This window comes from Coregonus lavaretus (assembly GCF_964263955.1).
Source record: "Coregonus lavaretus genome assembly, chromosome: 16".
Taxonomy (NCBI): Eukaryota; Metazoa; Chordata; class Actinopteri; order Salmoniformes; family Salmonidae; genus Coregonus; species Coregonus lavaretus.
This window is the reverse complement of record NC_140003.1, coordinates 4,953,399-4,979,742: the sequence shown is the minus strand read 5'-3', so window position 1 is coordinate 4,979,742 and position 26,344 is coordinate 4,953,399. Positions and strand designations below refer to the sequence as shown.

Below are 26,344 nucleotides of genomic sequence, written 5' to 3'. Positions count from 1 at the left end.
GTTTTCCTTTTGTAATCCGTGATTGTCTGTAGACCCTGCCACATACGTCTCGTGTCTGAGCCATTGAATTGCGACTCCACTTTGTCTCTAGCTTGTAATAGACTTGAGCGCTCTCGTCTCCCCAACTACAAGGCTACTGTAGCTACTACTAGGCTACTGTATTGTGGTCGAAGTATTGACAACAGAAATGCTCCGGTCATTTCAATAAATCAATTAAGTAGTTCAAAAAGAGGTAGCCTACTTTTGGCTGGCTGTCATGTTCCAGTAGGCCTAAATTAGTTCATGATGATTTTTTTCAACTGTGATTATTATACAACAAAGTAGTCAAGGCAATTCTAACCATTTTGCCATTTTCTGTTTTAAAGCTACGTCATTTCCTGCAATTCTACACATTTGGACATGAATAATTACATTTACATTTACATTTTAGTCATTAGCAGACGCTCTTATCCAGAGCGACTTACAAGAGCAATTAGGGTTAAGTGCCTTGCTCAAGGGCACATCGACAGATTTTTCACCTAGTCCGCTCGGGGATTAGAACCAGCGACCTTTCAGTTTTAACCACTAAGCTACCTGCCTAAGATGCCATGTTAATGACATCTGAGTGAGAGTGACTAACAAAATCAATGGGGGTCCCCTGGAGGTCCGGGGCCCTGGATATGTGCCCAGTGTGCCCGGTGGGTATTCGGATTACTACAAGTTTAGATAGCTGGCTAGACTAATTTACCAATCTAAAAATTTAGTGACTGTCAGTGACTGACATAACAAGATAAAAATTGCTGATGCACAACCAAAATTCTAACTTGCACCTTGTATATTCTACTAATTTAACTCTCAACAGTAAGTTGAGACCCCGACTGAGTTCCTAAGAAAAAATATATAGATATTTTTATGTGCCTGGGGCCCCCTAGTGGCCTGGGGCCGAAAGCGACCGCTTATGTCGCTTATGCCTGGAGCCGGCCGTGAACGTAGGTAAGGTTATGGCCACCAATTTAGCTCCCGACTGTGCATGCATTGCATGATCAATGTTGCAAATGTGAAGTGCAAGCCATTGATCACATAGGCCTATCGCATATGTGAATGCTCAAAATAGCGATTCATTTATATTTCTAGAATCAGATACCTATATGAATGAATAGGCAGGTCTGTAATTAGGCAATGGGCTATTCATTTAATACAAAATATCCATCCTTTTCCCAGTTATTTCTATGGCCTCTGCTATAGTAATATGCTGCAGTTGATTGACTGGTTCCCAGAGCGCCAAACGTCCAGAACCTTCAAAAGCACTTTACAAACTGTTGGTTTAAAATGTGTATTGTTTATTTTTTGGAGATCAAATATTAATAAATATAATAAAAAATTATACTATGGTGCCTGGTGAAGGGTTTCCTTCTCCACGACCCCTTGTTTCATATACTGTACACCCTTTAACGGTTCGTAGTTTCAGCAGAGAGAAAGAGGCGAAGCGAGAGGGCTCACTCTCGCCATAATCTGTCCAGAATAAGCCCAATGCGTTTCTATGGGCATAATATGCACACCTAAGCTTGTCGCCTGCCTTCCCGCCTTTGGGACAAAGACTCCCATTGTTAGGGCGGAGACATGAGCATCTTGTCATTATATACAGATCTCTGGTTTCAGCCTCATGCGAATTGGAAAGGAAAGTTGGCGGGTGCACAGTGCACTGTTAGGATGCTGGTTTCCCCTAAAGTAAATGTATGCTTCAATAAAATTATATAATTACTCCTGTCTAAATAAAATCATCAAAATACTTCACCAGAGAGCATGACTTAGCCGCAGAGGATCATTAGCTTCTTTAAAACAAAATAACTGTGTATTTTTTCAAATCACAAGTGTGTAGGCCTATGCCTATATGGGAAACCCACAATTTGGGTAGTGCGCGTGGCAATAGGTCTAGCTGACTGAGTTGTGGCTGTCAGTGATAAGCACCTAAAATAGGTGTGAAGAAAATGTGTCTTGAGGATCATTTCAAATGTTGCAACAAGAAGAAGGGGAGGGGTGTGTGGCAAAGATATGGCATGTCTCTCTCCAGAATGAATGCACTCAGCTCTCCAGAATGTGCTCAGCTGTCTCCCGCCAATTCTTGCTCATTCATTGTTTCATTGTGTGAATCGTTTGCCCTTTGGTTGTTTATTTTTTATCAATTCCCCATTACATATGTCACCAGTATGCCTAGTAAATATACCGTTAATTCCCTGTCATTTGGTTACATTAATTTATTTGAATGCATGTATTAATTACAGAGATTTACCGTTCTCATTCTCAGACTGGAATGTTGTTTGCGGAGTTCACAACCTGCTACACTTTTGAGAGACAAGTTTTGTTCAAAATCTTTCCAACATCGATAATCACCAAGCCTTGACGTGAAAGAGCAAAACATCGTGATCTGATAATTCCATATATCCAGTGAACATGTCATTTAAAAAACTGCTGTTTGTCCCGAGCTCACTGACACATAAAACTCTGAGGGCCCGGAATAGGCTAGTTGATATAGGCTAGTTGATACAATGTTGCAAGTTTGCTAGCGACAGCTTCAGGCCGACCCAGTTGATGATTTGATACAATGTTGTACTTCACTAGCAATAGCTCAAGTCAAGACAGAACAAAAGGGAGACAGACAGGCGGAGTTAAGAGATGAATGTGAAATATTTTCTACTGTTTTTAATTGTCAGCTTTAGGCCTATGTATTTTACTTAGTTGACGATGAAGTTATATGGTTACTGCTACATTGGCCTATAGGCTATCTATGAGTTATATGCGCTCATTTCTTTAGCCACCAATGGATCACAGTGTATCCATGTGTCCATATGGCAGAGGCTGGTGCTCTCTCCTTGGTTTAATTTTAACTTTTAGATTTGTATTGTTTTACTTCAGATTTTTATGATTAACCATGTGACAATAATTTTGAGAAATGAAAACGTTATTATTGAAATGAAACTGTTCCACAAAAATGTGCCTTTTATAAAAATAATCATAACTGGCACGCAGATCGGTAGTAATTGTAGGATAAATTGTTAGCTTCCCCAACTTGAAACTCACGAGCTGCCTATGGTCTTTACTATACCACTCCCAAAAAACTATGAACGTGCCAGCGCGTGCACACATATGAGGTCTCGTGAAAAAACTTGTCCGCCTATGGAAATCAAAGGCCCATTGAACTGATTAATTCTGGTGCCGGCCCTGGGCCTGCTCCGATTGGAGGTATTGTGTTTCAAATATGGCTCGATGGGAAGAATGAGAGCCTATCATGAGAGTCAGAAAAAAAAGTGCTCGTAAAAATGAGCTGAGTCTATTTAATGGTGGCCTATAAAAAACAGGCAGGTGGCCCTGCAAATAGATGCTCGAAATGTGATCCTCGGTAATGCCTTTTTTTCTCCATAATGCAATTCACTTTAATGTGCCTTTTCTGAAAATTGCTTTTCTGGGGGCCTGCCCGAGGACTCACACTCACTCGCTTGTATTGGTGTTGCATGGGGTGCTACGTTAAATGGGACAATATTGAGTGATTGGCTGATGTGTGTTGGGGGGTAAATGTATCTTTGCTCAAGTGCTGTGACCCTGAAACTTCAGTGCGTAACTCGCTGTAATCTTCACTCCCTTCCCTCTTTGAGAGAGATATGATACTCTCGCAGCAGCAGTCTGAAAGTCTGTATGAAAAGCACTGCAATTAATCCGTAGGGTGGATCTTGTGTGCAGTTTTGTTCAAAGAGTAGTACCATATTTGATGTTTAAAACTCCATTCCAAAAGTCTGAATATGTTACAACGCTACGATGCTTAGCCATTTTGTATGGAGCAGATAAGGTTTCCAAAGACTACACGAGGAGGGAGAAAGGTATACCCACACTCCCCTATAATTCTGCATTGTATCATTTTCACTTCACTTAGCAAAGACAGCACGAGATTGCGCATCTGCATGCCAGTGAGTTCTGGGAAGCGTGAATGAGCAGGGAAGGCTCATTAGAAGAAGCTTACACCTGCCTCAGGCAGATGTGCTGCTCGGCTATGGATAGAAACCCACGTACTGTACAGTCACACTTGGGGAAGAACAGAGTCTGTGCAGAAGTCTTGTGCTGCAAAAGGTGTTGTCGTTCTAAGGAGGTAGATGTGTAAGCGAGGCCTCGCTTTGAAATGAAGTCTTACAAGTTCAACCCCTATGGAGCTCGAATGCTAGTTTCCTTCAAACGCAATTGCCTACATTGGTTATCTTAGCCATGTGTGTACATGCTTTTGTGTAATTGCTCAAATCCAGTACAGTGATCATAAATTACAAACATAGTTGTCATCTACAGCTGTTACTTATTCACAAAACGTTTTTTGTTGTATTTCATTGTATTAAAAAAGGGCAGAATTATTCTAATTACAGATATTATCAAATACTGTTGCATTTTACAATATAGTCCTCTGTAGGGACCTGCAATTTATTTCAGGTGAATTTTTACTTCTAAGTGAAAAAAATCTACATTTCAGTTTTGAATATATTTTTTCCAATATTTTATAAGAAATAGTGAATCGTGCAAGGGTGCCAATACTGTTTATTTGACTGCATCTATAACCTTCAACAATAAAGTAGAACGGAGGCATGTTACAAATCAGTTTGTGAAGGGAATATGCTATTGTGTGTGTGTGAGTGAGTATGCATATGTTCCTCCCTCCTCTCTGTGTGTGTTGTGTGTGTGTGTGTGTGTGTGCGTGTGTGTGTGTGTGTGTGTGTGTGTGTGTGTGTGTGTGTGTGTGTGTGTGTGTGTGTGCGTGTGTGTGCGTTCTATGGTAGTCTAACCTTAACAGAGGTTTCGGGCAGGTAGTGGGGGTTGCGGAGCTTGGTGGTGATGTAGAAACGGAAGTCCGGGGCGTACTCGAAAGTGGAGTCTCCCAGGCGGATGCAGATGGCACCGCCCTGCTTGAAGGTCTGCTTCAGCAGCAGGGGCTCCAGGATGGCATCCAGCTCCTCACCAATGTTCTCCAGGAGCACTGAGAAACAACAGGGCTTTGTTCAATAATACTGAGCAGATGAATTAGTGCAAAATATATGGCACTGATGTCAATGTAAAGATGGGAAATAAGTCATACTTTGGTTATCTGGTTGAAACAATGTTCAATAAGCAGATTAGAACCAGAAACACACATTTTTCAGGACTATGAAAAGATATGTAAAAACATACCCATTTTAACCTCTGGGAAGACTGTTCTGTTTGCAACTTTTAGTTGTAAAACGGTTTATTTCCAGGTTAGACCACACTTGGCAAATTATAGACTACTTTGTAATACACCTGCTCTGAGCTGATACCCTTGAAATAACATAATAAGGAGAGTCAACTTTGACCCCCCCCCTTCCAACATCATCTGGTTAGCACCGTGACACTCCATTATAGGACCCTCAAGGACCATGGTACTACGCTTCCTAGCAGACAATTACTAGTCATTAGCCCTGTCATACCGAAGATTTAGTTCCTATGTCTTCATCATTCCAATGGGGATGACTAAATGTTTTCTGCACTTTGCCTTTGGATAGGCTATAGTGGATGTGATTAAGAGACAGAATGCATTTGTTCATAATAATAATAATAATAATGAGTTGAATAGAGAGATATAGAATGGCCATTTACAGTGAAATACATGTATGAAAAGCAATATACCGGAGCAGCAAACAGGAGGCAAACATAACACACAGTACTGTTTTTCTCTAGACTATTTGTCCTATTTGGACCCTATGTATTGATATGTAGGCTACGTGTGCCTTTTTTAAATAGATGTAGTTCTGTCCTTGAGCTGTTCTTGTCTATTAATGTCCTGTATTATGTCATGTTTCATGTTTTGTGTGGACCCCAGGGAGAGTAGTTGCTGCTTTCGCAACAGCTAATGGGGATCCTAATAAAATACCAAAAAATACCAATACCAAATACAAGCACACAACATTTGTAAATGCTGTTCCTGTTGTCTGCCAGTACATCTTGACCCGAAAGCTAACCCGAGTTGGGCTTTGTATCGCTCTCACAGTCCTATGCCGAGACAAGAGCTACTGGATTGGCGAAAGCTTTTTGTTTGTTATTGTGAACAATTAAATCCTACAGATGAAAAAACATATATGTGCAGAACCATATACGTGCATTTCAAGAAAAAAACTAACAAAGATAGACTTCATGAATTGTTATAAAAAGTATGGGGGAAAAAATAGCAAGTATAATTGAAAGAGAGAAGTGTGATGACATGATCTTTCAATAAGGACATTTGATGTGGTATACACATCCCCCCCCAATTTTTGCTGTTGTTGACAATATTAGCATTTCTCAAAATCACATATGGTTCTTCGTTGCAAGGGTTACATTTTCTACACAAACAAGAGTTTTGTAAAACTATGAAATACTGAGGGCACAACAGTCAAGTCTATACAATGGCAGTGGGAATTGAAGCAATGCAAATCTACCTCAGCGCTAAAACTCAAGGTCCTTAAGGGACGTACTGAACAAAGAGAGAACAACCAACCAAACATGTTCATCTGCAAAAGATTGCGTCCATCTACCCACACAAAGATGATAGTCAGCTTCCCTCTTCCCTCAAAGAGACATGGGTTTAACCAACCAACACACTTAGTTGATCACACATCTAATGTTTTAGGTACAGTAGCCCATATAAATTGAATTAATTTCTATGCAGTAGCCTGTTTACTTTATCCCAAGGGTCCTGGGGGTGTAGATGTAAATGTATCTAAAACTGTAAGTATCATTCAAACGCTCGCCCTTAAGAATAGAGAAACAAAGGCCCACCACCACATCATATTTCTGTGTTCTCTGATCCTGAATACAGCTTCACATCTGTTTCTGTTATTGTGGTGAAGGGAGACCCCTTCAGGTGATCAGGAGTACTGCACCAACCAGAGGCTAGTGGTTTTAGTCTGGCATCCAAACTCATGTGCTCAGTTTTACCATTGTTTCACTTCACAATATAGTTTGGATTCCAGGCTATGGGAGTTTACCTGGTGTGCCAAACTGGATGCAGTTCTCCAGGGTGCGTACAAAGTCTCCGTCGCTCAGTTTGATGATGTGCAGACTGTTGGCCTTCTCCATGTTCTTTACCCACTTGTTGGCCTGGCCCTGGGGGTCGATCATCAGGGGCCACCGCCGGGCGTTGCTGCACACACACACGCACGCACAGGCACACACATAAAGAGAACAGTTAGGCACAATTGGAACACAACACACACACACACACACACACACACACAGGGAGGACAGTGAGGCCAGGGCTCAAAATTAAGGGTGTCCCGTCGCCCCGGGACGATAAAAAATGTGTCTGGGACGGTTCAAAACAGACGTTGAGACAGTTTCGGGATGATAGGCCAGAAAAATATAAAACAGTGGTTCCATACTTAAATGTTTAAGCACAAACACAAGGCTGATGAAACAGATCACAACAATTTGCTTAAAAGTTGATCAACCATTCTCAAACGCACATCTGATGCCAGCATGTTTTATAATGCGACAGAGATGGATATTCAGCCTAATGGTTTAAACTTAGAAAGAAGGAATATCTGAAGATGCAACAATAGGATTTTGACTTACTGCCTTTGGACAGAAGAAATGCTGGTTTCAGTGGAAATCTTCACTTTTTTTCTATGGTCAGAATTTGGCTGTAGGCTATTAAAAGCAAGGTAAGATAAGCTATGTAAAACGTCCAGGTTTCAAACAATGATATAGCTGGCTAGGCATCGCATATGTAATTATTTAGGTTACGGAAAAGTATAATATTAGAAAATCATTCCAATGTTGGGCAAATAGGCCTATTGGAATGCACATTTTACTCTCTGCCAGCCTGTCTGCTATGGTTGTATCTCCCTGACCTGCACACTGTAAAATGTGCAAAGTATTTCTGCCTCACACTGCAACACTGCCTGGCTGGGGGCTATGCGTGCGCACGTGAAGAGCTAAGCGACAGACTCATTTTTAGAAGCGCTGTGCACAGGCATAGAGGTTTAATTGACTTGAAACGGAAGGCTACTGAAGTGAGACTTTGTACTTGTGTTCCTTGGCTATTTACATAGTTTTGTTCACAAGCTAGGTTGTTTTTCAATGTTAGAGTTTCAACTGCTAGGAAAGAGAAGCAATGCGGATACTAGTCAGACTCTCAATCTCACAGGTACAAACATGACTGGAGTTGCATTAACACGGTAACCTCCAGCCCTTAAAGGGGAAGGTGAAAATGTCTGTCTCATCTGTGATATTTTGGGTAAAAGACTCAGGTCCCCCATTACATCTTACTAGTAATAGATGTATTGTTTTAGAAACATTACAAAGCATGCTCATCTGTTTCGTTGTCTTTTGTTGGTGTAATTTTAGCACAAAACAATATTTTGACTGGTAAACAATTTCAGTGGCTGGTAGATTTTTTAATCTACCTGCCACAATGGCTGGTGTAGCAAAAAGCACATTTTAGGCCCTGGCCGTTAGCAAGTGGTGGTACTCAAAAAGGTAAAGGTGACCATTCTTCAGTAACTGAAGAGGGAGGGTGAAGCAGAGAAAGTGAAGGCTGGGGAACACACACGTTCTTTATTGTATATTATTGTGTTATGTTGTTTAATGGGGCAGCTGGTGGTGGAATGCAATGTCTCCAACTTAAGTTTATTCAGTAACCAGTTCACAATAACATTGTTCTCTCTTAGATATGTTGTATACATGTGGTTAGCATGTTGAATCAATATATTATAATGATTAATAATGTAATGGATGTTTGTCTGTTTTTTTTTTTTTTTTACATATTTAGTTTATGTAATATCGACTGTCTGTCTCTGTCTCAGAAATACACCAATTACTTTAAAAGCACTGCAGATGACCTAGACCCATGTTGGCATATCAAAAAATAAAAAATATATAAATGTTTTGGGGACAGTTCAAGTTCAGTTTGGGACAATTGAAATTGCACTAGTTGCGAGCCCTGAGTGTGGCGCTGCCTAGGCAGTCAGCAGGAGAGACCGCCCATGGTTCTTGCATGAGGCAACAGAACATTGTGAGCGGGATTGAAACGTACGTAGGTAGCCTAGCGGTTAAGAGTGTTGGGCCAGTAACCAAAAGGTCGCTGGTTCGAATACCTGAGCCAACTAGGTGAAAAATCTGTTGATGTGTCATTGAGCAAGGCTGTTGGCATAACATGGCTGCCATGTATCACCAGAGGGGGTTGCTAAAAGTACTCTAGCTGGTGGCTGAGGTAATATGTTCGCTTAGGTTGCTTAGATGAAAAGCACTGTGGACTTACGAGATGATGATGCCATTGTCTATAGAAAAGCTGTCCGATGGCAAGCCGGCGATGGTCCAGCTGCGGATCTTGACCGGCTCGCCCAGCGAGTTCATCAGGGACATGTTGCTGGAGCACGGGATCTCTCTGCTCTTACACAGCTCCATCCACTCCTCGATCTGAGCCTGGAGCACACCATCCCACAAGCACGGATCAAAAAGTAATCACTTCATATCGTCAGCTCATGCAAAAAAAAACATTTTAATCACAAACATTTCCCACAATCGCACATTTTTTTTTTGATCAGTGTCATCTAGTTTTCATACTTGCATGAGGGGATGCGGGGGTAGCAATAATAAGGTATTTTGAGGGAGACTCTTTAATGCAGTTCCCTTTGAGCATCATAGAAAAGCATACAAGTTAAATATTTCAACTAGCGGGTGTCTGCTCGTCTTTGTCACATCAAAGCTCTTAGTGTTGACTGAGGCCAACTGCATCAAAACACACACAGGCAAACATAGACGTAAACACTCTCACAAGCACTCACAGACATGCAAACTGATTCTATGTCCCTGTATCTATATCCCTCTATGTGCCAGCATGTTCGTGTACGCACCTGTATATCCATTTATGTCCTAGTTTTTACCTGTATGCCACTGTACCTCTATGTCCAAATATGACCTGTTGCGCATTGGCACCAGGGATCCAATACCACCCTTTACATCACTGTATGTCATTGTTGGTGTCAATTCTATTTAATATCCTGGCAGTTGAATAGAACATGGAATTTCAATTCCTGTATTGATTGGACTATGTCATGAAAGAGGATATCCTTTGTATGTCTCTACCTTGTATTGACCTATTTTAACCAGTATGTCTCTTTCTGAACCTGTATATCTTTGTGTGTACCTATGTAACCGTCTGTCATGATGCCTGTGTGTACCACTTCTGTGTACCTACCTGTCTATAGCTGGAGGTGAATGCCCCTAGGTAGGCCACGATGGCTGACGAGATGAGGATGTCCCCTGTTAGGTTGGTGTAGAGCTTCCCAAGGTTAAAGGCTGTCTCGCTCCAGCGACTCTTCTCCCCACCCAGCCCACCAATCAGCTGCTCAGCTCTCTCCAGCTTCTTACTGCACATTTCCACCTAGAGGTCGAGAAGGGAAGGACAGGGAAGAGGATTTGTAACATCACCAGTCCGTGTCGAGTTCAGTAGGCACTAAATGGGAAAACCTTTTTGAAATAGATATCCATAGGTATTTGAGTTTGGGTAGAACCTTTACTGTTTCAAAACGGCTCTTGTTTCGTGTAAACTGAACATGAACATGGCCCTGTTTAAATACTGCAGAGGCAGAGGCTACCACTCCAAAATAAATGCAATTATCATCATGTTTTGATTGACTGATTGAAGGCATGCGTGACCAACAATTTATCTCATAAGGACACTCAACAATGACACTCAATATCATTCCAAACATTTGTTCATAAGGAGTTACTTTTGGAAGAGAGTTGGAACATAACAGTTCAATCATAAATAGAACATAAATGATTGTCGATTGCAACAACAAAAACGCTCAAATACCTTTAGTGTTCTACTGTAACATTATACATCTGTTTTTAGCTTGCCTGGTATCTTCATGAGATCAGTGTGTTTCTTTATTTTACAACTGCTTTGCTATTATTGTTTTGTGTGCATTCCTACTAGAGGCTTTTGAACACCAAAAGTACTCTAATGTAGTTGTATCTATTTTCATCGAATCTTTCTCAACATGAAAAGTAACCATACTAAGCTACCACGGGAGAATTAAAAGGTTGTCCGTGAAGAGTTGAGACTAGGTAGGAAACATAGTCAACTCTCTTCCCCTTCAAACAGAGAGAACAGTGAATCAGACTGGAAGGAGGCATATGGAGGAGGAAGAGAAGAGACATGAAAGGCAGTGAATTGGGACAGGGGGAAAAAAAATAGGCATCTTCTCAAAAACATACAAGAATGAAGAACAATGTAAAACCAAAAGCTGAAAACGTCAAAGCTTTGATAGAGCCAGTAAACAAATAGGCCTAGCGCTGCGGCATTAGTTTGGGTTGCTACGACTCTTTTGAACTTAAAAAGAAAAAAAAACAAAGATGTCAGCATTGCTCAAACAAATATCCCTTATGGTTTCGTCAAGAGGCACCGCATTTGTAATCATTTTATTTCAAGAACGGCTGGGAAACTATGCACTGAGAAAGTAAAGCTGGACTACATTTTCTAATTCTCTATTGCACTTATATATATGCTCCATGGCAAATGTTAAATCTGGCAAAATTATTTCACTTATCAAAATGCTGCAAATAAGTTGAGCTAGCACAAATCGTGTTAAGCAAGTGCCAATAGGGAGGGAGCTATAGAACTCATTTGAAAATGACACATCTAAAACCAATTCAGTTGGATTAATGGGTGTAATACTACAACAAATACTGATAAATTAGTATATTAGGATTAAACCATTATGTACATATTAGAAATACAGTGGATAGCTGCCAACCAGAGGTGGATGGTGTCTTGAAGGAGAGGATGGTTCACCGCTGTAATTTGAGCCAAACCCCACCCCACCGACCTGATTCTCTAGGTCAGCCTTCTTGTTCTTGTTGGCCTCCAGTGTCTGCTGCAGCTTTGCCAGTTTGTCTTGGACCTCTTTGAGGGCAGCCTGTTTTTTACGCAGGCTCTCCATGGCCACCTTCAGCTCCCCCTCGGCCTGAGCTAGCTTCTCCTTCTTAGGGGCCACCACTTTGGCCACTCTGAGAGAGAGGAGGAGATAATGTATAGGTTGGGATTTCATTCAGGAAATGTAACTTAACATTTTCTAATAATAACCACCAAGGCTTCTTTCAATTTACTTCAATAAAAAAACTCAGTATCCTTGTGAGATTCAAGAATAGACTATATTGTACTGTACTATTCAATATGATCACAATTCTTGTTACACAATACAGTTAAAACAAGCTTGAGTGTCGCCGTCACAGTTTCAATGAATACTTTCAATGTACACAATGTACATTGAGTGTACATTCTGTTGTGTTGGCAGTTTCTATCAACCACAAAAGATAGACATAACCCATACTATAGTCATCATGTCCTCATATTGCTCTACACGTTACTCACTTGTCATAGGATTCCATGGCGCGCACCCACTTGCACAGCCCCTCGGCGGCAGTGGAGGCGGTACGGATCTTCTCGGGGACAAAGTCGGGGTTGGTGATGTACTGTTTCCGGATAACGGCGATGAGGTGGGGCGGGATGTTGTCCTTGTCGTACTCGTGAAGGCTCTGAAGGAACTTCATGTCTCCAAGGAGCTTCTTGGCCGGGCCCCAGAAGTCCTCCACCTTCTTGCCGGAGCCCGAGGGGTCAGGGATGCGGTCCGGCTTCAGGCCCTTCAGGATGCATATGGCCTCCATCACCAGCTTGACCGCCGGTGGAGGACTCTTCATGGACTTGACCACTGTGATGTCCTAGACAAAGGGGCAACCAATCACAGTCACCTAGGGCTGAACTTTGTTTATGCATTGTGCACATTTTTGGGTGCATTTAATGTTTATGAGAGTTTTAGGCTATGTCAAAGTGTTGCGCACATGATTCTCAAGTTAGGATTTGGTTCTTTCTGCATCATCTTTATATAAAGTTATACATTGACTAAGCCACATCCCAAATCTCTATATGCTTTAGCAAACTCTTCTGACTGGCTTGACAAAGAATGAATACAGCAGAGATAAAATGGCTAAACCACAAACAGATCTGGAGCCAGGCTATCATTGATTGGGCCTAACATTTATATAAAAAGAAGAAGAAATATACTGAATATAGTCAAAAGACAATTGGAAAAATATCCTGCATTATTTTGGGCAAAGGCTGAATACCGAGAGGGGTTGGGATAAAGCAGAAAACCATTGGAGATTGACTTTATAGTCCAATGTAAAACTATCTCCCAATTATTTCCCCACCTGGTTGGTTAGAGTGTCCAGAGCGGACAGGGCTGACTCCAGGATGGGCATGGCGATGGCCAGGTCGGCGTCGCACTCGTCCTTGATGGCCTTGGCCGCCTTGGCCTGTTCGTTGGCCACCGCCTCATCCACCTTCACCACCTTCTCCGTCTTGGCCACCTCCACCGACTCGTGCTCAATCACCACCATCATCTCATCCACCTCCTTGCTGGCCACACGCAGCTGCGGCTGCAGGGCCTCCAGCTCCACCTGCATGGTGGCCACCTGGGCGGCTGCAGACTCCAGCTTCTCCAAGCCCACTTCATAGCGGCGCTTCAGCTTCATTACTTCTCTGTGGATGCAGAGAGTGGCGGGGGTTTCAGCTTAATTATGTCAGTTTTATGGGTAGTAATATATTTATAACCACTGGCATAATATAAAAATATCTTGCATCATATAAAAAATTACTAACATTGACCCAGATCTGTTTAGTGTTCTCTTGCCAATAACCACAGGTGTTGGCTACACAGCACAAATAGATCAGGGACCAGGCTATGAATGAATGTAAAGGCCACATATTTTGGGGAAAAAGGTGTCGACTGTTTCTCAATCCAAAGGCAGCTGCCTGCTGCCTACCTGCCTCAAAGGGCAGTGTCCTTGTGGATTGAGACATAGCCTTCTTGTTTCGACTGTTTCTTACGATCTCTTCTTCTGCAGCAGGGCCTTGAAGGTGGAGATGAGCTCCAGGTAGGAGGTGGGCGTGACATAGTTATGGCGCTGCAGCTCGGACAGGAAACAGGCCGACAACTCGATGGTGGACGTGTGGAAGCTCTTGCACATGTTGATGCAGCCCATTCGTGACTCTTCCGTCATCTCGATGTCCTCCAGGAACCGCGAGGCCACCGCCTGCAGAGCGTCCTCTGGCCAGCTCTGGGAGGAGAGAGAAGAGGGAGTAGGGTGAAGTTGTCCCTAGAGAAGCTGATCTTGGATTTTCCCCAGGAATAGTTAAGGTTAGGATTGGGGAGGGGAACCTGTTCCTAGATCAGAGTAAGTTAAAAAACATAATTATACAGTTGAAGTCGGAAGTTTATATACACCTTAGCCAAATACATTTAAACTCAATTTTACACAAATCATTATATTTAATCCTAGTAATAATTTCCTGTCTTAGGTCCGTTAGGATCACCACTTTATTTTAAGAATGTGAATTGTCAGAATAATAGTAGAGAGAATGATTTATTTCAGCTTTTATTTTTTTCATCACATTCCCAGTGGGTCAGAAGTTTACATACACTCAATTAGTATTTGGTAGCATTGCCTTTAAATTGTTTAACTTGGGTCAAACGTTTCAGGTAGCCTTCCACAAGCTTCCCACAGTAAGTTGGGTGAATTCTGGCCCATTCCTCCTGACAGAGTTGGTGTAACTGAGTCAGGTTTGTAGGCCACACATGCTTTTTCAGTTCTGCCCACAGATTTTCTATAGGATTGAGGTCAGGGCTTTGTGATGGCCACTCCAATACCTTGACTTTGTTGTCCTTAAGACACTTTGCCACAACTTTGGAAGTATGCTTGTGGTCATTGTACATTTGGAAGACCCGTTGAGACCAAGCTTTAACTTCCTGATTGATGTCTTGAGATGTTGCTTCAATATATCCACATAAGTTTCCTTCCTAATGATGACATCTATTTTGTGAAGTGCACCAGTCCCTCCTGCAGCAAAGCACCCCCACAGCATGATGCTGCCACCCCCGTGCATCACGGTTGGGATGGTGTTCTTCGGCTTGCAAGCACCCCCTTTTTCCTCCAAACATAACAATGGTCATTATGGCCAAACAGTTCTATTTTTGTTTTATCAGACCAGAGGACATTTCTCCAAAAAGTACGATATTTGTCCCCATGTGCAGTTGCAAACCGTAGTCTGGCTTTTTTATGGTGGTTTTGGAGCAGTGGCTTCCTTTCTGAGCGGCCTTTCAGGTTATGTCGATATAGGACTCGTTTTACTGTGGATATAGATACTTTTGTACCTGTTTCCTCCAGCATCTTCACAAGGTCCTTTTCTGTTGTTCTGGGATTGATTTGCACTTTTCGCACCAAAGTATATTAATCTCTAGGAGACAGAACGCGTCTCCTTCCTGAGCGGTATGACGGCTGCGTGGTCCCATGGTGTTTATACTTGCGTACTATTGTTTGTACAGATGAACGTGGTACCTTCAGGCGTTTGGAAATTGCTCCCCAGGATGAACCAGACTTGTGGAGGTCTACAATTTTTTTTCAGAGGTCTTGGCTGATTTCTTTTGATTTTCCCATGACATCAAGCAAAGAAGCACTGAGTTTGAAGGTAGGCCTTGAAATACATCCACAGGTACACCTCCAATTGACTCAAATTATGTCAACTAGCCTATCAGAAGCTTCTAAAGCCATGACATCATTTTCTGGAATTTTCCAAGGCACAGTCAACTTAGCGTATGTAAACTTCTGACCCACTGGAATTGTGATACAGTGAATTATAAGTGAAATAATCTGTCTGTAAACAATTGTTGGAAAAATTACTACAGTATTGGAGACATGAACACTGCTGATATGCTTGTATGCTCGTGTACCTGGAACCAGTCGATGGTGCAGCAGTTGATAAAGCCGGGGAACTAGCAATGCTGTTATTGTGAAGTGGAAACGTCTAGGAGCAAAAACAGCTCAGTCGCAAAGTGGTAGGCCACACAAGCTCACAGAACGGGAATGTCGAGTGCTGAAGCGCAAAGTGTGTAAAAATGGTCTGTTGTTGGTTGCAATACTCACTACAGATTTCGAAACTGCCTCTGGAAGCAACGTCAGCACAAGAACTGTTTGTCAGGAGCTTCATGAAATGGGTTTCCATGGCCGAGCAGCCGCACACAAGTCTAAGATCACCATGCGCAATGTCAAGCGACGGCTGAAGTGGTGTAAAGCTCGCCGCCATTGGACTCTGGAGCAGTGGAAACGCGTTCTCTGGAGTGATGAATCACACTTCACCATCTGGCAGTCTTACAGACAAACCGTGTTTGGCAGATGCCAGGAGAATGCTACTTAGCTGATCCTCAACACCTCTTCAACCTCAGGAGGTTGAAGAAATTTGGCTTGGCCCCTAAGACCCTCACAAACTTTTACAGATGCACAATTGAGAGCATCCTGTCAGGCTGTATCACCGCCTGGTACGGCAACTGCACCACCCGCAACCGCAACACTCTCCAGAGGGTGGTGCATTCTGCCCAACGCATCACCGGGGGCACACCGCCTACCCTCCAGGACACCTACAGCACCCAATGTCACAGGAAGACCAAAAATATAATCAAGGACATCAACCACCTGAGCCACGGCCTATTCACCCCGCTATCATCCAGAAGGCAAGGTCAGTACAGGTGCATCAAAGCTGGGACCGATAGACTGAAAAACAGCTTCCATCTCAAGGCCATCAGACTGTTAAATAGCCATCACTAGCCGGCTACCACCCGGTTACTCATTCCTGCGCCTTAGAGGCTGCTGCCCTATATACATAGACATGGAACCACTGGTCACTTTAATAATGGAACACTAGTCACTTTAATAATATTTACATACTGTTTTACTCATTTCATATGTATATACTGTATTCTATTGTACTATATTTTAGTCAATGCCACTCCGACATTGCTCGTCATATATATATATATATATATATATATATATATATATATTCCATGGTTCGGGCTAGGCCCCTTATATATATATATATATGTGTGTGTATTGTTGTGAATTGTTAGATACTACTGCACTGTTGGAGCTAGGAACACAAGCATTTCGCTACACCCACAATAACATCTGCTAAATATGTGTATGTGACCAATAACATTTGTTTTGCATAGTGCCAACTGTAAAGTTTGGTGGAGGAGGAATAATGGTCTGGGGCTGTTTTCCATGGTTCGGGCTAGGCCCCTTAGTTCCAGTGAAGGGAAATCTTAACGCTACAGCATACAATGACATTCTAGACGATTCTATGCTTCCAAATTTGTGGCAACAGTTTGGGGAAGGCCCTTTCCTGTTTCAGTATGACAATGCCCACGTGCAAAAAGCGAGGTCCATACATAAATGATTTGTCGAGATCGGTGTGGAAGAACTTAATTGGCCTGCACAGAGCCCTGACCACAACCCCATCAAACACCTTTGGGATGAATTGGAACGCCGACTGCGAGCCAGGCCTAATCGCCCAACATCAGTGCCCGACCTCACTAATGCTCTTGTGGCTGAATGGAAGCAAGTCCCGGCAGAAATGTCCCAACATCTAGTGCAAAGCCTTCCCAGAAGAAAGCCTTCCCAGAGGAATAGCAGCAAAGGGGGTACCAACTCCATATTAATGCCCATGATTTTGGAATGAGATGTTCGACAGGCAGGTGTCCACATACTTTTGGTCATGTAGTTTATATTACCTGGAACCAGTCGATGGTACAACAGTTGATGAGGGCGGGGAAGCGTCTCAGGCGGCTCCGGAAGGTGTCTCCAATAGGGCTCATGGCCAGCACCACGTGCAGCTGCGAACGGCAGCGCTCCAGGAACATGTTGAAGAGCGATAGCGGGCTGCCATCCGTCTGCTTGTCGCGCTCCCGCTGGCGATCAAGCACACGCATGCGCTCGCAGATCTCCGCTTTCTCGTCAGTCGCAAACAGGTTGGGTACCTGGCGTGAGGAACGGGAAAATGGAAGAGAATGAGGATTTTTGGGGTTTATGTTTAAAGATGATGTGTTTCCTGACACTGTAGCCAATTATTATCTTTTTAATTCTAAAACATTTTAAACCACCTAAATGTTTTCATTTATGTATTTCGTAAATTGAGATATGGGTGTGTATCTCGAATGTTCATACAAACCATTCATTCATTCATGCAATATTAACATGATTTAAGAAAAGTTAAAGTTAGACAAAATACATACATCACATAATGTATACGCCTAGTCTGTGTGTTTGTTACTTTGTCTCTGTTGTTGTGTCTGTGACCCTGTATTTCTCTATAGGGGATTTTTTTTAAAGTGTCTGTCTGTCCGTCCATCCATCACCTCTCCCGTGTTGAGCAGGTTGCTGACGTCCTCCAGGAAGGACTCCATCTTGATCTGCGTGTCAGTGAAGAGGAAGACGCCGTGCGTGTCGCCCTGCGTGGACTTGCGCATGATCAGCTTGAGGTCGTCACGCCACTCCGTCATACCGTAGCTCTTGGCAATCTCCACCTGTTCAAAAAGTATATTGTGATTGTTATTGACAGTTTATGTAATTTTACAAAAAATATAATCGTTAAAGAAAAAAAAAGTATCTCCACCTGGAAGAGCTCCGCCTCCGCCATGTGGGCGGCCAACCGGGTAACAGACTGCCTCCCACTCCCGCCCACCCCCACCAGCAAGGCATGGCCGCGCGGCTGCTTGAGCACGCGCGAGATGCGGCACACATGCTCGATAGCGAAGCGGAACAGCACCAGGTTCATGGGCGCCTTGCTGACATTGTTGTACTCATCCAGGTGCGACTCAACCACCTGCCGCAGCTGGTCCAGGTTGTTGACCTCGCGGTAGTTGCGGTCCTCGCCCTTGGGGTCGTGGAAGTCGCAGAACATGAGGCTGCGGAGGTCGTCCTCCGTCACACGCCCGTCCTGATCCTGGTCTAGGTGCTGGAAGAGCTGGTGGAAGTCCTCTTTGAGGTAGGACTGGGACACCTCTTGGAGGTAGCCCACCATCCAGGCCCGGTCTGAGTTGTGCACCAGACGGTCGTAGTACACCCTCTGGACCTGTGAGAGTGAATCAAGTAGCAATTTGTCAACATGGGAATTGAACACCTGGGGCCGGTTGCACCAGGTGGGCATAGAAAAGTTTGACTTAAATGCTAGGTCGGGCATAGCTACGTCTGACCTTGGGATAAGAATTCACACCTGTGGCACCAACACAAAATATGACTAGTCATAGCTAAGTCTGAAGTAAGCAACGCGCGTTCATGAGATTTGATGCTTCATAATGATGGTTGCTAGGCACCGGCCATTACTAGGCTGTTACCATCCTAGTGGCAGTTCTAAACTTTGCGGGGCATGTTCCATTACTTCGCAAAGCCCGCCACTATGCATGTACGTTTTCTTAACCACAACTGGATGGATCAATCAAGAATTACTGTGGAAATGAATATCACTGAATGACAGAAATATTGGAAAAAAGTAGCCTAATGCCATTGAAGGCATTTACCATATTGTTGCTTACTGAAACTCCCAAAGTTATCCAACCGTTTTAAATACTTTAAAGCAATATCAGTGTGTGGTCACAATAATTTCATCACCGTTATGATTGGGCCAGCGTTATTGAGATAAGCGTCAGATTTTTGTTTTCACAAATCTCCATTTGGATATTTGGTTACAATTAGGCTGGGAAAATGTTAGCCAAATTGAAGTGAGTGTTCATGATGATAATCTTTAGTCTAGTTTGCTCGTCTAACGGTGTTATCAGAACATTTTGCTAGCATGTTATGTAGCCTACGCTAGCCTAGTATAAAAGGTGGATTATTTTGCTCTTCAGTCGCGTAGTAGCCTAGGCTATATCCCAACTAAAAGCCCTTGACTTGTCTGATAATCAATCTTTGTGATTTGGTTTCACTGAATCTCCATCTGTATATTTGGATAATTGATATCTGGTTGGGCAAATAAGTGGGTGTGGCAGCTCATCTATTAGTTTGCTAATATCTGATCAGACACATTTAGCATGATATAATGTAGCATATAAATCAAGTGTATCACTTTGCTATTGACTCGCGCATAGGCAACTCGAAAATCCTGCGGAGGTTGTGAAATATAGACTCACATCATTAAAAAAATATATAGATTTCTCTTATTTTCTGTGCATATCATGAAAGAAGATGGTCCCAATTTAACACCCTACACCTGCTCCCTAATAGGTGTAGAATCTACGCCCACACGTAGCTCATTGAAGGGCTTACTCCCAGGTGGTGCAACAGGTATCATTTTTTGGCCTGGCGTAGACCACATTTTATGCTGGAAATAGAGTTATGTACCACTTACGACCAACTGGTGCAACCGGCCCCTGAACATTATTACAATTTACACAACATCATGATTCATTAGAACCATGAGAATATACACTCACCGGACAGTTTATTAGGCACACCACCCTGTTTACCAAAATGTATTGCTCCTACAGACAGTGAGTCACATGGCCATGGCTTGCTATATAAAACAGGCAGACAGGCATCGAGGCATTTAGTTACTGTTCGATTGAACGTTAGAATGGGCAAAACGAGTGACCTAAGCGTCTTTGAGCGTGGTATGATTGTCGGTGCCAGGCGCACCGGATCCAGTATCTCAGAAACCGCCACAGTCCTGGGATTTTCACGCACGACAGTGTCTAGGGTTTACCGAGAATGGTGCGACAAACAAAAAAACATCCAGTCAGCGGCAGTCCTGTATGCAAAAACAGCTCGTTAATGAGAGAGGTCGAAGGAGAATGGCAAGAATTGTGCAAGCTAACAGGCGGGCCCACAAACAGACAAATGCAGAACGGCATCTTGGAACGCACAACTCGTCGATCCTTGTCACCGATGGACTATTGCAGCAGACGACCACACCGGCTTCCACCCCTATCAGCTAAAAGCAGCTCCAGTGTGCACACAATCACCAACTCTGGAACATGACAGCGAGTTCAGTTTACTTGAGTGGCCTGTGCAGTCCCCAGACCTCAACCCAATAAATGGAGCATATTTGTGATGAGATGGAACAGGCTGTTCGCAGCATGAATGTACCGCCGTCCACTCTGCAGCAACTGCATGATGCCATTGCGTCAGCATGGACCAACATCCCTGTGGAACGTTTCCGACACCTTGTAGAATGCCACGAATAATTCAGGCTGTTCTGGAGACAAAGGGGGGTGACCCGGTACTAGATGGGTGTACCTAATAAGCATAGTTGAGTGTAGATTCATAAATGTTTGACATTAACCTTTTTTTCCACTTGACCTTCGGACAAGTAGGATAGATTATTTTACTTCAATCCTAAAGCTCAAGTCAAATAAAAATAAATGTCTATCACCATGCGGCAAAAGGGTGACTGAAAATTGTGTTGTATTTTGTTGTGTGATGCAACGAACATAATAAAATGCATTATTATTATTATTATTATTATTACACACAAGCCTAAGAGCACCATGCGCAATGCCAAGCGTCAGCTGAAGTGGTGTAAAGCTTGCTGCCAATGGACTCTGGAGCAGAGGAAACGCGTTTTCTGGAGTGATGAATTACGCGTCTCCATCTGGCAGTCCAACGGACAAATCTGGGTTTGGCGGATGCCAGGAGAACGCTACCTGCTCCAATGCATAGTGCCAACTGTAAAGTTTGGTGGAGGAGGAATAATGGTCTGGGACCGTTATTCATGGTTTGGGCTAGGCCCCTTAGTTCCAGTGAAGGGAAATCTTAACGCTACAGCATACAATGACATTCTAGACGATTCTGTGCTTCCAACTTTGTGGCAACAGTTTAGGGAAGCCCTTTCCTGTTTCAGCATGACAATGCCCCCGTGCACAAAGCGAGGTCCATACAGAAATGGTTTGCCAATATCGGTGTGGAAGAACTTAACTGGCCTGCACAGAGCCCTGACCTCAACCCCATCAAACACTTTTGGGATAAATTGGAACATTGACTGCGAGCCAGGCCTAATCGCCCAACACCAGTGCCCGACCTCACTAATGGTCTTGTAGCTGAATGGAAGCAAGTCCCTACAGCAATGTTCCAACATCTAGTGGGAAGCCTTCCCAGAAGAGTGGAGGCTATAGCAGCAAAGGGGGGGACCAACTCCATATTAATGCCCAATATTTTGGAATGAGCTGTTTGAGGAGCAGGTGTCCACATACTTTTGGTTAGGTATTGTAAAACACAGCCCCTTTAAGACATAAAAAAGATTTTCAAAGATAGCTGGAAATGTACAAGTTGTGTGCGCTTGTTGAAAGCAATCAGTCTTCCATCACAAACGCGTGTGATTGAAAGACTGTTTGTGCCTGTCAATGGTTTCTACTCCGATGCGCTGTGCCTAAAACAAAATAACCGCCTCCGTCTTGCAAAGTTAGATTTGTTTTGTTGCATTTATGTTGATAAAATTACAATTCACTTGCCACTCAACTCACGCGGCTCAATTAATTTCTCCCAATCGTTGTACTTGCCATAGGGATAGATAGCGCCACCGTAATGCAAGTGCAGAGTTTGGGAGTTGAAAGTGCCCAACACATCGCATCCGGAGGACACTTTGATCCAATTCTGATAGGATAAATTATTTGATATTGTGATTTTTGTTTGACTTTTTTACTTTTACTATGTTCTGCTTGTATGAATTATTTATTTTGTACTTGTCCCGGACAGGCGTGAATACTGAGCCCTGTATACCTCATGCACCCAGAGGCGCTTAATGGCGCTGGGGTTCTCAGCAGTTTCAGGTCGGGACAGACAGATGCCCTGGATGACGCGGGAGAAGTCTCGCAGGTTAAATAGGTAGTGGGACTTGGCAGGGGTTGGCAGCAGGTTCTTGGTGGCCTCTTGGTACACAGACATTGTGCCATTGATGATCTGAGCGGTCAGCGTTGTAAACGGCTTGGGGAAAGTAAACCTGGCGAGGAAGAAGTGAGGAGTCATAAATTATATATTATATACACACACACACACACACACACACACACACACACACACACACACACACACACACACACACACACACTAGCCTAAGCTGTCTGTCAATACTATCAACACAACACACACCCCTTTGGCAAAACCTGAAATAAAAGTGCCAGATAGTAAGCACATTCTGTTAATGTGAGAAGATGTAGCCACGCTTTGAACCTCATTACCTTCAATCATGCAGGTTTGTTTTTACAATTTACATTACAATTTACTCGTGAAAACATGAGTGTTGAAATATGGGAGTAATGTGAATATGTGAATGTGAATATAAGAATGTACTTGACAAAGTACAGAACATTGCAAAATACATACCACTTCATAAAAACTGTGTGTGTATATGCCATGTTCCAACCTCTTATAGGTACAGAGTTGGGCTAACTATCCTCCCATGAGGCACCAACTGTTCTGTGACAATACAGTGTTTCCCCTAGGATTTATTTCAGCAGCGGTGTGGAGGGTCCGTGAGTGGCTTTTGGCCATTTTAACTCCTCATTGATAGACGTTTTGTCCAAATTGGATGTTAGGTACCATATTTATTGAATATTATATGAATCCTATAAATTACAATGGCCAATTTGGGTGCAATCCATTAGCTTAATTTCTCAGAGATCAAATTATATTTCAACAAAATAATGTTGCAGGTATCTATCTATCTATCTATCTATCTATCTATCTATCTATCTATCTATCTATCTATCTATCTATCTATCTATCTATCTCTATGTCGCTGAAGAGAGGGCTAACTTCTCAGCAACACTATATTGTTACCTTATAGTGAGGTGCCAGTCCATGATTCTGGAGAAAATTGTGTACATGGTCTTCTCGTCAAAGTCGTTGATGGTGACCGTGTTTAAGTGGCGTAGGTAGCGGGCTGTGATTGGGTTTCTCCCACCACCTGAGGGCAGAAATCCAATGATTTGAAAATTACTTTCAGTAGAAGGTGCCCTTAGGCTCAGATCTAAGACCAGCTCACCCTCCCCAAATCGTCAAATCAGTTTCTATAGGGGCGCAGAGTTAGAAAACATAGAGAGCGCACTTGGGACAAATGACCATGATAGCATGTAAAACTTTTAAACGCTTCTTTCAATGCCACCCTAAGAAAGAGTGGTGGTCCTTTGTAGCTCAATTGTTAAAGCATGGCGCTTGTAACGCCAGGGTAGTGGGTTCGATCCACGGGACCACCCATACGTATAAATGTATGCACACATAAGTCGCTTTGGATAAAAGCGTCTGCTAAATGGCATATTATTGTTATTATTATTATTATTATTATTATTATTATTATTATTATTATTGTTATTATTATAAAGAGTAATAATAATACATTGAATCAAAATGTGTCTTTAAATAAACAACAACTGCTGAATAGTGTTGTAAAAACAAGTGTGAGCAAATAAACTCAGTAAAGGGGCAGCTGAGCTGTACGTGCTGGTGCTACTCACCCGGCGGCCCCATGGCACACATGATCTGGATGTCCACCAGCTTGATCATGGAGCAGTCCTTCATGTCGTACCAGTTCCAGTGGTCCAGCCACTGACGCAGCAGCTCCACGGGGGGCTGGGCCCCGTACGTCTCCCTGGCCGGCATGTTCACGTCGTCCACAAACACCACCTGGATAAATAAACCATTGATATTACAATGTCTTTCACTCTCCTGCAATACTACTCTTCAATGTCAGCACAACTCTACATCAAGGACTTACCAACACCATTATTATTATTAAAGAATTAAACACATACACGTATGACAATGTCAGTCACGCATGCACGCACGCATCCATGTGCACACACACACACACAGCCTGGCGAACCTACCGTTCTCTTGCCCATAGGCGGGCCGTACACCCCTTTGCGGCGCTTATCCAGCTTTGACATGATGATGTTTTGTGTCTGGGCGGCCGTGGTCTGTGCTGAGAAGTTAATCATCAGGGGGCTATATACATCCTTATTCAGACGGTTCAACAGAAAGTCCTGCAGAGAGTTTGTGGGAAGTTAGGGTTGATTCACACTACTGAGCTATTGGTTAAACATTCATCATAGTTGCTAGAACCGTGCTGGAGAGGACAACTTGAAATTAAAATATATGAGCCAGCATAGTTCGGTTCAGATTGGCACTGTAGTGTAAAAAGTGATTTTCCTTTGTGACTATAACAGGTGTTTCAGAGGGTTCTGTGGGATTCATGGTGCTTTACACCAATTCCTTACAGACAGTTTTGAGTGGGGGGTTGAGGGGATGGTATAAACTATGATGAGGATTTTTCAGTAAACTATAAGATAAACAAAGTGAATCACAACATGATGAACACGGAGCCAGGGTTAAACATGGGTACATCTCTGTTGCTAGGCAATAACTTAATTGGTTCCTCTCACTGGGTTTGTGTGTGTGTGTGTGTGTGTGTGTGTGTGTGTGTGTGTGTGTGTGTGTGTGTGTGTGTGTGTGTGTGTGTGTGTGTGTGTGTGTGAGAAATGGGCATCTGACCTGTGTTCGGGTCAGATTCTACAGTTGTCTTATCTTATCAGTGACTGAAACCCTTTGTCTCTTCTTGGGCGTCTTCTTGATTAATTACAGCATGACGGGAGGGGAGAGAGTTGTTGGGCTTGGGTATGTTTGAGATATTGATTGTGGACCTGCCATGTCCAACAATCAAACTCCAGGTCAAGCCAGGGTGAGCCGGGGTTGAACAGAGTTCAAACTGAACATGATTTTGCATGACAAGGCTTGATTGGTCGCACCCCCATTGTTTCCAAACTGAATACATAGAGGAGAAGTCCGATTTCACCACTATCATAAACTAAGGAAGTGGGCGGAGCGGTCAAGAGGTGGAAACTGGAGACAGTGGTGGGGGAACCCAAGAGGGAGGGATTAAGCTAAAATGTATGTAAAATTACTATATAAACTGAGAGCTGGGAGGTGGAAAAGGAGATGCTTTGCAAACCACCTCAGCTTTGTCTATTGTAATAAAATCTATCTTAATTCTACAAAAACTCTGGAAATATGTTGGTTCTTTGATCAGTATAAGGATGAATTTGCCACAACAACTACAGTCTCTAAATTTCAGTTTGTGGTAACGTTAGTTCCCAATATGAAATCAAATTGCCTAGTCATACATTGTGTGTTGACATATTATTATTATTATTATTATTATTATTATTCGATTGAATGATCACAGGAGATTTAGGATATTATGAATCTTAACTGGAAAATATGAACGCTTATTACGCAACACTCTTCTGTTTTGCTCGTCTCAAGCTGGTATTCTGAGTACCTCTTGTAGCGTTCTAGGAATTTGATTATTATTATTTTTTTTTACATGCCTTTACAATGAGAGCTTTTGCTTGAACCTCCTACAGTAAGTGCAATTTCTCAGTATTCACTGAATAAAATATTGGGTGAATTCTTCCCTAAAATAATTGAACATTCAAGTTCTGAATCGGCATGCAGA

The 26,344-nt window shown here is 42.9% G+C and overlaps 1 protein-coding gene across 1 annotated transcript in view; it reads right to left on the bottom strand.

Moving 5' to 3' along the window:
• The window catches only part of dnah7 (dynein, axonemal, heavy chain 7), a gene marked incomplete at both ends in the record, with an annotated part of 219,285 nt that overhangs the window by 74,372 nt on the left and 118,569 nt on the right, over positions 1 to 26,344 (bottom strand). The window contains 15 exons of the mRNA XM_084179224.1: positions 4,797 to 4,987; positions 6,990 to 7,144; positions 9,263 to 9,426; positions 10,202 to 10,387; positions 11,838 to 12,018; positions 12,383 to 12,729; positions 13,219 to 13,549; positions 13,898 to 14,127; positions 17,634 to 17,879; positions 18,258 to 18,425; positions 18,515 to 18,973; positions 22,612 to 22,831; positions 23,671 to 23,797; positions 24,345 to 24,513; positions 24,717 to 24,872. Coding sequence (XP_084035350.1) covers positions 4,797 to 4,987; positions 6,990 to 7,144; positions 9,263 to 9,426; positions 10,202 to 10,387; positions 11,838 to 12,018; positions 12,383 to 12,729; positions 13,219 to 13,549; positions 13,898 to 14,127; positions 17,634 to 17,879; positions 18,258 to 18,425; positions 18,515 to 18,973; positions 22,612 to 22,831; positions 23,671 to 23,797; positions 24,345 to 24,513; positions 24,717 to 24,872 — 3,330 coding nt within the window. The remainder of the gene's footprint in view (positions 1 to 4,796; positions 4,988 to 6,989; positions 7,145 to 9,262; positions 9,427 to 10,201; positions 10,388 to 11,837; positions 12,019 to 12,382; positions 12,730 to 13,218; positions 13,550 to 13,897; positions 14,128 to 17,633; positions 17,880 to 18,257; positions 18,426 to 18,514; positions 18,974 to 22,611; positions 22,832 to 23,670; positions 23,798 to 24,344; positions 24,514 to 24,716; positions 24,873 to 26,344) is intronic.